Genomic DNA, 13,030 nt, shown 5'->3' with positions numbered 1-13,030 from the left:
ATTTATGAAAGTCTTGGATGCATATATCCAGTAATTATTGTCCAAATCAAATCCCATCAAGCAAAATTGTTCTGACTGCCAAAAAATAAGCAAAGGTATGAACTTGTTGAGTCACACTCAGTTTTCAAGTGATCCTAGACATAGAAAACATATTGTTTATATCATCATTATATCATAGAATTAAGAGCTGAAAGAAATCTGAGAAATCATTACTCCAATACTCTCATTTTAAACATAAGGAAAAGGAGTGTTGGGACAGAAATTACAGTGCTAAGCTGCCCTGCTTGGATCCAGGTTATATAGATTAGAGTAAGTGTTTGTGTGTGGGGTGGGGGGAAGACTTATAGCTCTCTTATCCTAATATGTCCAGTTTGTTATTCCCTGAAGTTCTCAGAAACTGAATATTTCTGCTTGAAATTATGGAGCATTCATTTGAGAATAAAACATGGCAATGACAACAACCTGTATTCTCTAAAATAGTACAGAATTATGGTGTCATGGTGCATACAGAAGGATTTTGTGCTCTGGATGAGTTGTGAATGAAATTTGAAGAAAGAATAGCATCTTGTTTTCTAAATTGCCTATCACCCCTACATAATCAATTTTGAATTATTTAGATAATGGAGCCAAAATGTCAGCATAGGACAATGACAGTATAGGCAAAGAAAAAGAAAGGTTATGTATTCCATTCATTTTTAAATGGATATATATTTTGTATTTTTAAGGAATGTATATTTTTATACAATGAAACCAAATATTTGGTAGGAATCATTTCAGAATTTTTACTGCAGAGACAATGCATCATAATTAAAATAATAACAGCATACCTACACATGCATAATATTCTGCACATTATAGATGTGTCTCACCCTCTTAGAACTTCTCATCTAAATCAGCCAAAAAGATTGAATAAGCTCTCTCACCTAATAGCCCTCACTCCTAATATAACGATTTATTCTTTAGTCTCAATAAGTAGCTTAAATCAAACTGAAAAATTCACATAATTCAATTTAAAGAGAGAGAGTTGTGCTGAAAGACTCAGGATAATATTGAACTTTAATTGATACGAATTTAATCTTTCTCCTCCTTTCTTTTATCTATCCATTGATGGTGGGCATAGTAAGAAGTGAAAAAAACACAGATTTATGTAAAACAGAAGGGAGAAAGACAAGTAAGGGGTATGGACTATCCACAAACCAGATAATTCGGTTAGGAGTATTCAAGAGTTGGCCACAACATGAATTTAACATTTTTTATGTGTTTTTTTTCTCTCATGTTTAGAAACAAAAATCAAATAGCCTTCTGACTTGTATGAAGTAAAACAATACTAGGAGAGATCTTTCAAGAGGTTTTCTTAAATGTAATACCACCTAGTAACAACTTACCACATTTGTAGTTCTTCTGAAATTTATTATACGTTGTTGATTGATTTCAAATTATACATTATATTATAATATTATTATCATATTTAGACTAATTTAGACTAAGCTGCTGCTTGAGTTTAGTTTTTGTATTCATTAATATTAACCTTGAGCATTACTTAAGATTACATGTGTTATATACTGGTTATTATTATGAATGAAACAAAAGAAGGTATTTTTATAATTCTTTCTATGTGTATATTACCTGGTGCTCTGTAGTATAAAGTCAATAAAAAGGAATAGCTGGGCTTCTAGGTAGAAAAAAAAAACATTTACTAAAATCTTTCTAAATGATGCCTCTGCCAGTGAGTTAATCATCAAAAGCACAGGCATTTTAGTTTATTTTAAATTTCACTTTTTATTACTATCATTTTACTTACTTGAGATGTAATTTAGGAAGAAAATGAAATCAAATTTTTTAAATATTAAAAATAGCATCAGGACTGAAAGTAAAATTAATTAAGTGGTAACTACATTATGGAACTATCTTATTGCATACCTGAATACTGAGAGATTTACTTAAGGACATACTCACTGTTAAAGTTGTTATAAATTTCTAGTGCATAATTATGAGAAAATAATAATAGTAATTTTCAGAAAGCTTAAATGTAAAAATAATGAAACAAATTTTCATTGTTATATTATGTATTCTCCCACACATAAAACTCTTATCTTCCATCTTATAATCAATACTATGAATTGGTTCCAAGGCAGAAGAGCAGTAAGGGCTAGGCAATGGAAATTAAGTGACTTACCCAGGGTCACACAGCTAGGATGCTTCTAGAGGACAGATTTGAACCTAGTACCTCCCATCTCTAGCGGTGTTTCTCAATCCACTTAGCCAATTAGCTGCCCCCCACCATGTGTTTTAATCTTTGTATTTCATTATGTTAGCATATATATTGTGATAAAATTATGTTTTTTAAGCTTTATAATATTTTTCAAAAACTAGAAAGGAAAGGTCAGATAAAGCAAAAAGTTGCATGTCATAAAACTATGAAATATACTTCTGTCATGGAAGTAAGTGCAAGGAGTATTTTGATGCCAGTGATTATCTATCTATCTATCTATCTATCTATCTATCTATCTATCTATCTATCTGAACTAGTATAATAGTATACTAGATAATGTATATATATGCATATATATATGTATACATATATATATATATATTTCTATATATATATATATAGTTGAAAGGAAAGGAAAGTAGCAAGCAAGGAAGGAAGGAAGGGAAATGCCTTTAAAATGAATCCTAAATGATGTTTCTTGAAGAGCAGATTCTTCTTCTCCATAACCAAACAAGCTAGATCTGTAGCCATTATTCATATAAAATTACTAAGGATAGATACTCTTTTCAGTATGTGGAAGTCCCTGCAAGTTCAAATTCTATATTCTATATAGAATTGACTTTAATTCTCCCTAGGGAATAAGTATGTCATGGAAAGTAAAACTTTTCTTTTATTAATTCTATGAAAGAAAAAGAAAAGATAAACATTGTTTGATTCAAGTTGTCATTTGACTAACTCAATAATCTCTATAGTCTACTTTTTTAAGATTTTTGGTGTTGAGTAGACATAGTACAGTTTAAATTCTTTGGGAGGAATATTAATTCATTTCTTTGGGGTCATTAGGTACCATTTTGCATGTACAGCTTTTTAAATGCTAGCCTCCTCATCTACAAAATGAGTCTAAGGATATTTGCACTCCCTACCTCACAGGGTTGTTGTGAGGATCACATGAAATAATGTAATTATAGGACTTTGTAAGCTATATATTATGTAAGTTTCATCTAGAAGTTGCATTGTTAATATTAATGTTATTATGCTTTTTGTATTTCCCTAAAATATGGCATCTGTGAAATTACTGTTTGTTATTGGAAATTATGGAAGTTTATTTAGATTATTTAAATTATTAAAATATAAGTACAGAAATTAGATCAAATCTATAGGAATGTACTAGATTGTTTTCAGAATAACTCATGGAGCTTTAAAAAAATTTCCTCTATCTGACAATTTCATCTGCCCTGGTAGACAAACCTTTTACCTAAAACAATCAAATTCCATTATCTGACATGGAAGTCATGAACACCTTTGGTATACAGTATCTAAAGGTTTCACAAAGAAGCAAGTACAGTTATAACATTCAATATAAAATTCCCATAAATCATATTTTGGACTAACTACCCAACCAAAGAGGTTTTCTTTATTTGACTCCTATTTTAAAAATAAAAATACATGATCATTTTATTATACATAAAGATGATTAAGTTTCATAGCATTTCAGTTGTTGATGATTTATTTTTCAGTAGTGTACAACATTTCATGACCCCATTTTGCATTTTTGATGTAAGGAATGGTTTGTCATTTCTTTTTCAAGACCATTTGACAAAAAATGATAATTTAAAATTAATTATCCTCTATTACTTGGTAAATATTAATCAGGCATATCTTTGATGCTTCATTCCCAGTGATAAATTGTTCCTATTTTATTTTGCCACTTGTTATAGATTCTTCTGTTACATACTTTTTATGGGAATTAAGAAAAAATAGCCTTGACTACTATTATTTATGACTTCTGCTTTTACTGATACAAAGCCAATTTCACATTGCACTTTTTTCTTTTCTAAATTTTGTAATGCAAATTGCTAAATAAACTAGTAAAATACTAGTTAAAGTTAGTATAAGCATTTAACTAGTCTGCCTTTATTATTATGCAACTCAAAATATAATGCCAGTTTTATATGCAAAAATTATTACAAAAATAAACAAAATAATTATGAAAGTAACAAAATGTGTAAGATGAAGAATTCCTTTGATTTAGTTTCCCTAATTAATCTAATATCAAAAATAATAGAATTTCCAGGGATTTCATAGGTTCTTAGGATTTCAAAGGTACCAAATAATGTTATTAAAATTCATCAGTTCACACATTAATTGCTCCTTTGAAAAATGATAATCATTCTCCAACAACAATAGAATTAATCATTGTCCTATGATATAATCTTCAAGAATTATAGGCTCTGATTTCTAGTTCCATTCATAAAGTGCTGAGTAGGCATGGTAATATGAATATGTCTGCTGTGCTTTTGATTATTATAGTTGATTAACAGACCATCATTAAAAAATTTCATTGACAATTCTTTCTGCTCATGTGATTTTCATAATGACCATAATGCCAGGATATTCTATTTGTTATTTGGTAAAGGAACAAAGTGTTTACATTCTGATATCTGTGTAAAAATGAACTCTGACAATATTTTGGAAATACTGTAATCATAAATATATATTTGATTTATCTCTTATGAAATTTTTATATTTACTGTAAAGACTGTTGGTGTACTTTCTCAGTACAAAACAATATTAAATATTGAAGTATATACTGAATTAAATAAATGTATCCTTCCAAAATCATTTTAAAATGGAGTTGGAGCTTCAACTTCTTTTCCAGACATGAAGAAAAATGCATTCTTCTTACTTCTTTTAGGAAAAATTTCCTTTGTAGGGCCACATTTTCAAAACTTCATTATGCAAATTGGGTTCTTTTAAAATTCTGTCTGTTTGCATGTGCAAAACTTTATGCTCAACTACTACAGAATAGTAGGATTATGTGATTAACAAAATAATTATATGCCTCCCCCAAAAAAAGAGTCAATTCTCCTTTTCTTGTACTCAATTTTGAACATTTATTTCCTTTGCCTGAAAACAAATTTATCAGGCACAATTTTGAAAATTTGACCCCTATAGTCTATCATTGAGATTATAATTTATTTCTGCACAACATATTTGCCCCTTTGTCAGTGTGAAATGTTGAGGTATACACAGAATTGAATAAATATATCCATCCAATATGTGCTTTCTTCATGCAGGGATTTGAGACGTCTGGGAGTGACTCTTGTCGGTCACCAGAAGAAGATAATGAACAGCCTTCAAGAAATGAAGGTCCAGCTGGTAAACGGAATGGTGCCATTGTAACTCTGTTTTGATGTCACTTCCTTAAGTGATTAATTCTGCACTTTGTAAACTGTGTGAGATTTATTTTAACTAAAAAGTAAAAGAAAAAAAGAAAACAATGTTTTCATAAGCTATGGCAAACAAGGACCTTAGCTACAAAATTTTTAACCAGTATTTGATGAAAAATTTTCTTCATTTTCTTCTGTCTTCATTTTTCATGAAGTAAAAATGCAACATTCATAAAATAAGGAAATGGATATACTATAGTTAGGTTATCCATTTTCTTATGCTTCTGCAAAAACAAAATCCTTCCCACAACACTTTGTATATGTAATATAAATATATATACATATATATTATAATGCACCTTTATATCATGAATTATGGCAGCACATGTTAATACTTCCAGTGACTTACTTGAATGGAAATAATTTTGTGGCCATTTGTGGGCTAACAAAAGCTGCAGTTTACGGAAGTTTACTTCAAGTCTTAATTGTCTACAAAAGTGTATTGAAGAGCAATATGATTAGATTATTTCTTAATAGATATGTTGTTTTATAAATTTAAAATGCTGTTACACAGCATTAAGTTATAGAGACTAGTGTATAAACATATTGCTTGATTAATGCAAATACAATACAGGGTGTATATTTATTTTTCTGTGTTATAAAATTGCATTTAGTTTGCTCTTCTGGAGATTATTGCTGAAAATGTCTGTATATTATGTACAGTTTGCTACGTACCCAGGTACATGTTTGGATTGGGATGGGGGGTGATAATAGGGATTCTGTGTACAATATAATCTGCTCATATTTTTGCCATTATTTGGATTCTAGCAACATAGAAGAATGAGTTTTAGGCATTTAGAATGCATATAAGAGAAGCAAGAGTACAACTAAGAATGAAACAAGTTTGTCTTTTCCCCTTTCTCTCCATGTGTCCAAATGGCATTAAATTTCTCTATCCACTCACAGAAAATGTCTGTAAGATTAAATCCCCTTTGGCTTTTTAAAAAACACTTTGTGATATCTGTGACAATGCAGTTTTTCAGCCATTAATCTTACTCTACCATAAGAAATTTCACCTTTTGGAATCACTGAAAATATCTTGTCAGGAAAAGTTGACACCAAAGGGCACATTGTCAGTGGGATGTAGAGAGATTTAACTGTGCGAGTTCCCATTAATGTTGTTAAATCCATGGGCACAGCACTAAGCATTTACCCCTAAGTGTTAATCCTTTGTAAGCAGTGCCATTGTGCCTCTGCTACAGTAATTTTGATATAAAGGCAGCCCTGAGATGACAACTAGCATATATTTTGCTCCAGGATTTCCTTTGACCTGTCTTCCAAAAATATCTATTGGTAAATAATTGGTTATTCATATCATAACTCCAACTCTGATTCAGTGATGTGATAATGATGCTTTGGGGAATGGAGTTCTGCAGAGGTTGTATACATTAAAATACTTAATTTTGTTAAAAATATTCAGTGTTATTTCAAAGGCAAGAAGAAAATGTCAAATGTATTAATCCAAGAAACTACATCTGGTGATGACTGGCAATAGCAGGTTCAAAATAATGTATGATGGTGTTGGTAAAAAAAAAAAAAAACTTTGAAAGGGTGATGATGTAAACTGACTTAGCTAAAGGCTTATATATTTCAATTTGTTTCATGGCTGATCATATCATTACATTACTGGAAGTCTTCTATACATGTAAGGAAGACAGAATGGATCTGAGATATACCCAACTCTTGATAATGCATTGCAAATAAAAATAGACTAGCTTGAATATGTGACACCCAAAGAGAATACAAGACTCTCATTTCTATAAACATTTGTTTCTTTCTCAATTTGGACACTAGGGGAAAAAACAGAATGAGACATTTAATGGCATTTTTTTATTCCCACCTTATTATTTACTGTCTCCTTAAAATGTTCTGAATTGATGACGTGGACAATTGGCAGGAAGAAAAGAGAGAAAATACATTAGCCCTAAATCATTTTCAAATGGATGACTCAATAACTTTAATGATCAAGAGTTAACTGTATGATATTTCCAAATTAACTGTTGCTCTGTTTATACTCCTGGACACTAAAGGAAAGTCTTCAAAAGTTTTTTGTATTATTTTTTTCTGGAAATATTGATGATATTTTATAGTCACTAAAATTATTGTTTTAGTTTATCCATTTCAATTGAGGAAATGAAATTTGAACAATGCTTTTTTAAACAATTGGAATTCTAATTCTGTTGGACTAGGTGAAGAAGGAAGCAATTGAGAAAATTTGTGTCTCTGTTAAAAGTAATAGCTTTATAGTTCTTAAAAAGATCCAGTTAATTTAATTAATTAAAAGGACAGATGAACAAATACTTTGGAAACAGAGCTTAATTTCCTATTTGAAGCTGAGATAACTTCATTCGATTAAAAAACAAATCTCAAATGGAGAGAAACAAGATGGGAATGTCATGGGTAATAATTAAAATTTATTAAGTCATATATATATATATATATGTATACATGTTTTCATATGTATGTATACATGTCTGTGGGTGTATATATTTTAGCAGATTGTATACACACACACAAATTCAACTAAAATATGTCCTCCTTTTATATTCTTGATATTCATTTAAACTAATTTTTAGAGGAGGGAATCTTATGAGTGTTTTAAAATACCCACTCAAATATCAAGTGATTCCTGAGCTTTGAACAGAGTTTGTAAAAACTGTCAGTTTGGATGGAAAGAAGAGAGAGAGGTTTTCATCTTAAGTCTTATGTAGTCATAAAAGTAAAAACAAATGTCTTACCAACACATTTGTTACACCCCTGGACATATCACCAATTGTAAAGGTGCCAAACTCATCTATAAATGTGAGAAATGGATAAAAGAAAAGAGTTGAATGGGCAGCTTTCATGAAATGCAGTGAGTCAGGAAGACCAGGAGAAAGTTTGACAAATCTTGATGGTGTGATCCCTCATCTTATTGTTTCAATTTGTCAGCCACCAGGCCATCACAAATAAAAATGAAGTATGATAGTTTTAGCACATAAAGGAGATTTGTCAAATAATAAATAACATTATTAGAGCTGTCAGTAGAAAAGCCTTTTGGGTATTTGTATCTTCCTAATGGCCGGACTTTGTAAAGTAATCACTATGGGAAGGAGACAAGAACTCACAATATCTGTTGTCTCACAATTACTACTCTGATCAATCAGAGCTTGATTTTGACTTCTGCCTTTGGCTCAAATGTATTATGACATATCTGAGTTGCTCTTTTTGAATGGTAAAGCATGTCAGTGTGTATATGAAATGTAAGAGATTGCGTTGTATCTTTTCTGTTACTGTATTTTTTCTTTGTATTTCCACAAAATAACTTGTCCTTGCTTACTGTACATTAAAGTTAAATATGTATTTCTATAATAGTGTTCTGTAAGTTAGGCAATGCTGTGGGAATTGGTTTTCCACTAAATTTGTAAAACACAGAGTGGGTCAACCTTAACAACTGCAATTAATGAAAAGAATTTTAGAGAAAAAGAAAATGTCCTTTTCCCCCCTTAGATCCATGTAAAGAAATTGCCTGACAGTTCTGGATATAAAAGAATAAAAAGCAAAATCAAAACCTCAGTTTTATTTGGTCACTTATGTAGCTACTAAGCCACTCAATGTATTAATCAGAGAGGAAAAAATGCTAAACAATTTAATTAAATGGGACACAAGAAGCACAGGATGAGAAACTTGCCTATTAAAGGCATTTTAAAGTATTACCCAATATAATACAAAGAAAATAAAAAGAAGTTCAATATCAGGTCTTTGTCATTTGCTAGGTAAACCTAGCAAATGTTAATGATATTTATTCATACTAAACAAAAAAAGAGGAAGCTAAGTACCATAGTTAGCAGTCTTTTCTGTCATCTTTGGCAGATGCCTAAACTAAAAACAAAATAAGTTTATGTAAAAAAGTTATGTAAAGTAAGATAATGATGAAGTATAATAACCAGAAATTAAAATGTTAGCTTTACCTGATGTGTATCCCTAGAATAAATGAAAGCCATTTCTTTTGTTTTCATTAGGTTTGAATATTTTAAATTCAACTCTAGTCTGGCTGGATCCTTCTGTCCAGCATAATTTGCTGCTATGGTAATGTGTAAAAGTGTTTGGTAGATAAAAATACAGTTTTTCATAGCATTCTTATTCATTAAAGGAGAACTCTAAAAATAACTAGTCTAAGGTTCTTGTTCAGGATAACATCTAGTTATTGCTTTCAGATGACATCACAACATAAAACAGATGAGTGACAACAGTTTGAAAATTTACTTAATCATAAATATTAACAAGAGGGAAAATGAAGGTGGCGCGGAAATGTGTATTCATTTAGTGTTGATTATTAAAAACAAACTGTAAAAGTCCCATTGGTCAGGAAATTGTGAAACTGTAAACTACTATAGTTTTATAATTAGCCTTTATTATGTGACTTACATAAATAGCAACCTGTTACATTTAGTCTCAGCCTTTTATTAATATTTCATCAGTATCCTTTGGTGCCATGCAGGTCAAAGGTTATTCAGTCCATATTTTCATAGTTTGTATTAGCCATTAGAAAAGCTCAATTCCTTGCCTGAGAGTTTAACTTGTAGAAAACATAGATATGGCATTGCTGTATTTCTTTTTTCTTTTTTTAGTTTGATGTTCTGTGTGCATTTTGTTTGTGTACATGTTTTTGTAGTGTAAGATATGAAATTTTCTATTTTTTCATAAAAATAAAAAAAATCTTTGAATACAGTTAAATCCAATTGTCATGCTTGATGTAAAAACATGCTTGAAATTGTTTTCAGAGAAGCTTGCTATAGTTCCCATTTTAATTACTTAGGTAATATTCAGTCAGTTTTTTTTAAATTTTATAAGTATGTAAGATTGATTAGCCACAGAGTAACACAATTCATTTATCCTGTTGACTACTTTAAAATTCAACATTCATCTTCTTTCAGAAACATATTCATGATTCTCCATGGTAGATCACTGAAATGTTAATGTCTATAGCTAGGAAATAGCACCGAAATCATAGCCTATGTGTACAATTAGCCACTAACTTAATTTTGGACACTAACAGACATTTGTTTGACTAGTTGCCTATATAACCAAAAGCAAGTAGTAATTGCTAATTTCTCAAAAAATGATGTTTAGGAGAACTTGAATAATAACTCCCTGGTGACCCTTACCAGAAGAATCATAGAAACAGTGGAACACATCTCCAAGAAACAGGTTATTACTAATGATGGGAGTAAGAGATGGGTTGGGAGGGGTTATTTGCCATTAATTTCAATGACATCATTCTGTATTGGGTATGAAGGGTATTGAAGGGAATTGAAAGATGTACCTTTTTAAGAACCATGCATTTATGAGCTTTCTTTATAAATAGTTTCAACAATCGAGTAACTTTTTTTTCTACAGATGAAGATGTTATTATTGTTGTCCATCACTTTTACCACGTCTTTCATTTGAAAATATTATGCTGTTTTTCTAAGTTGGTCAAATAGATGATGATCATGATCAGGAGATAATGACTCCAGAAGTCATGAAGCTCTGTCTTTATCAGTCAATGAATAATGATCGTCAGAGAATCATAGAATTCAAGGGATAGAAAGTATTACAAATTTTATGAAGTCTAACTCATAACAAAGTCTGCCAGGTGCTGTAGGGGATAATTCTCTAGGCCTAGAATCCAGAAAACCTTAGTTTGAATCCAGTCTCAGATAGACACTGGCTATGTGTCCCAGGGAAAGTCATTTAACTCCTGTTTTTTCTCATTTTCCTCCACTATAAAACAGGGATGATAACAACATCTTTACAGGATTTTCAAGAAGATCAAATGAGATAGCATTTGTAAAGTTCTTTGCACAATGCCTGGCACAAAGTAGATGCTATGAAACAGACTATTCCTGTCTCCTCTTTACCCCTTCCCTTTGTTTTAAGGATGATGTAGGACCCAGTGAAGTAAAATTACATGACCCAAATCATACAACTAATTATTGACAAATAATGATTGGTGGTTGATTCTGTTACACAGTCCTTTTCATCTTTTTTGTTGGCATAGTCTCAGTAGAAAATAAGAGGAGAAAATGAACTAAGGCATAATAGGAGGAAATTAATGTTTTAAAATTCTTAATAGCCCTTTAATTCTTAAAATACATTCCATTTGAGCAGTTGGGCAATCAATGAACTAATTGAAGCTTTTCTTATGGTTCTCAAAATTTGTTAATTTATTTTTAGTTATTTTATTCCCTTAGCAACAATAAAATACTGATATATTTATATACAATAAATACAATAATTCATTTTTATATACAATAAATAAAAGAATTCAGATGTTTTCCATTGTGTTTCAACAACAAATAGTAATGAATTTTGACTGCCTTTAACTCTGTGACCTTGGGCAAATGAAAAGCCTTCAGCTTTCTGTCCTTCAAAGACCTCATTTGGAGGTGGGAGGGAATGGTATTAGCTTAACTTGCTGCTAAGGAATTTCTCTGAGTTGTCTAATTCTCCAATTGTTATTTAGATATTTACATGCTGATTAGTTATCCAGACAAGTTCTGAAAGGTCTTATTAAATTAGAATGCTTCATATATTGTCTGGACAATACATTGTCATCTAAGGAACAACCTAGTTGTTTTAAAAGATTCATTATGATGCTATCCTCCATATATATTGTTTTCTATAGTAGTAGCTCATTAAATATTTTTGTTATGGTATAAAATTTTTGTTATCTAGATTACCAAAGAGACTATCTGATCATATTTGTTTTCTTCTATGGAATGCAGTGATATTTTACCAGTGGCTTTGTATTGTGAGAATAGATATAATTTTAGAGTCAAAACTGAATTTGAATCTTGGATCATACACCTACAAACTGTTTATCCGTGACAAACTCTCCAAGCACTCAGCCTCTTTTTAGCTACAGAAAAGTTGGAAATGACAATAATATTTTCCCAACCTATCTTTCACGATTCCTGTGGGGGAAATATAGATGGAAGTTATTTGTTTTTATCTAGAAGTGATTTATATAAAGAGCTATGGAACAAAGAGAAAAAGGTAGCAAGGATTTTGACTTTAGGTTTGGAATCATAATATCAATCTTGATAGAGAACTAAGTCACAAATGAAACTTCCAGATGCAAAACACATGGTTTGGATCTACATCAAAATTAATCACAGAAGAACAAGATTGGAAGAGATTTCAGAAGGCATCTAGTCCAACCCTTAGTAAAAAAAAATAAATCAATCTTCCCTGAATCTCTACTCAAAGACCTCTTGTGACAGGAAATTCAAGGTCTCTTGTAGTAGGCCATTTCATTTTGTGGTGGCTCTAATTATTATTATTTTTTTTCTTACTTTGATTCAAAATTCACCTTCCCAGTAATTTCTACATATTGCTACTAGTTCTGCAAAACAGAAGAGATACAATGGTTTGTTCTATATAACAAGGTTTTCAATATTGGAATGTGACCATACTATTTCTATTTGATGTTCATAGATATATTTTAAAGTCCACATTTCTCAACTCAGAAATCATGTTTGTTGTCAACAAAATACAACATATATTTGCTTTTACCTAAGGAAACAACTCACCAATGATCAGAAATTCTAAAATAATTATAAAT

At 30.6% G+C, this 13,030-nt stretch overlaps 1 protein-coding gene across 6 annotated transcripts in view; it reads left to right on the top strand.

Moving 5' to 3' along the window:
- The window catches only part of EPHA5 (EPH receptor A5), a 507,554-nt gene extending 497,396 nt beyond the window's left edge, over positions 1-10,158 (top strand). For all 6 annotated transcript variants that reach the window (XM_007496389.2, XM_056802682.1, XM_056802681.1 and 3 more), the window contains one exon: positions 5,290-10,158. In XM_007496389.2, the coding sequence (XP_007496451.1) occupies positions 5,290-5,395 (106 nt within the window). In that variant the 3' untranslated portion in view covers positions 5,396-10,158. The remainder of the gene's footprint in view (positions 1-5,289) is intronic.
- The last annotated feature ends 2,872 nt before the right edge of the window (positions 10,159-13,030 follow it).

This window comes from Monodelphis domestica, chromosome 6 (assembly GCF_027887165.1).
Source record: "Monodelphis domestica isolate mMonDom1 chromosome 6, mMonDom1.pri, whole genome shotgun sequence".
Taxonomy (NCBI): domain Eukaryota; kingdom Metazoa; phylum Chordata; class Mammalia; order Didelphimorphia; family Didelphidae; genus Monodelphis; species Monodelphis domestica.
The sequence above is the reverse complement of the archived record's forward strand: the minus strand, read 5'-3'. Positions and strand labels throughout refer to the sequence as shown.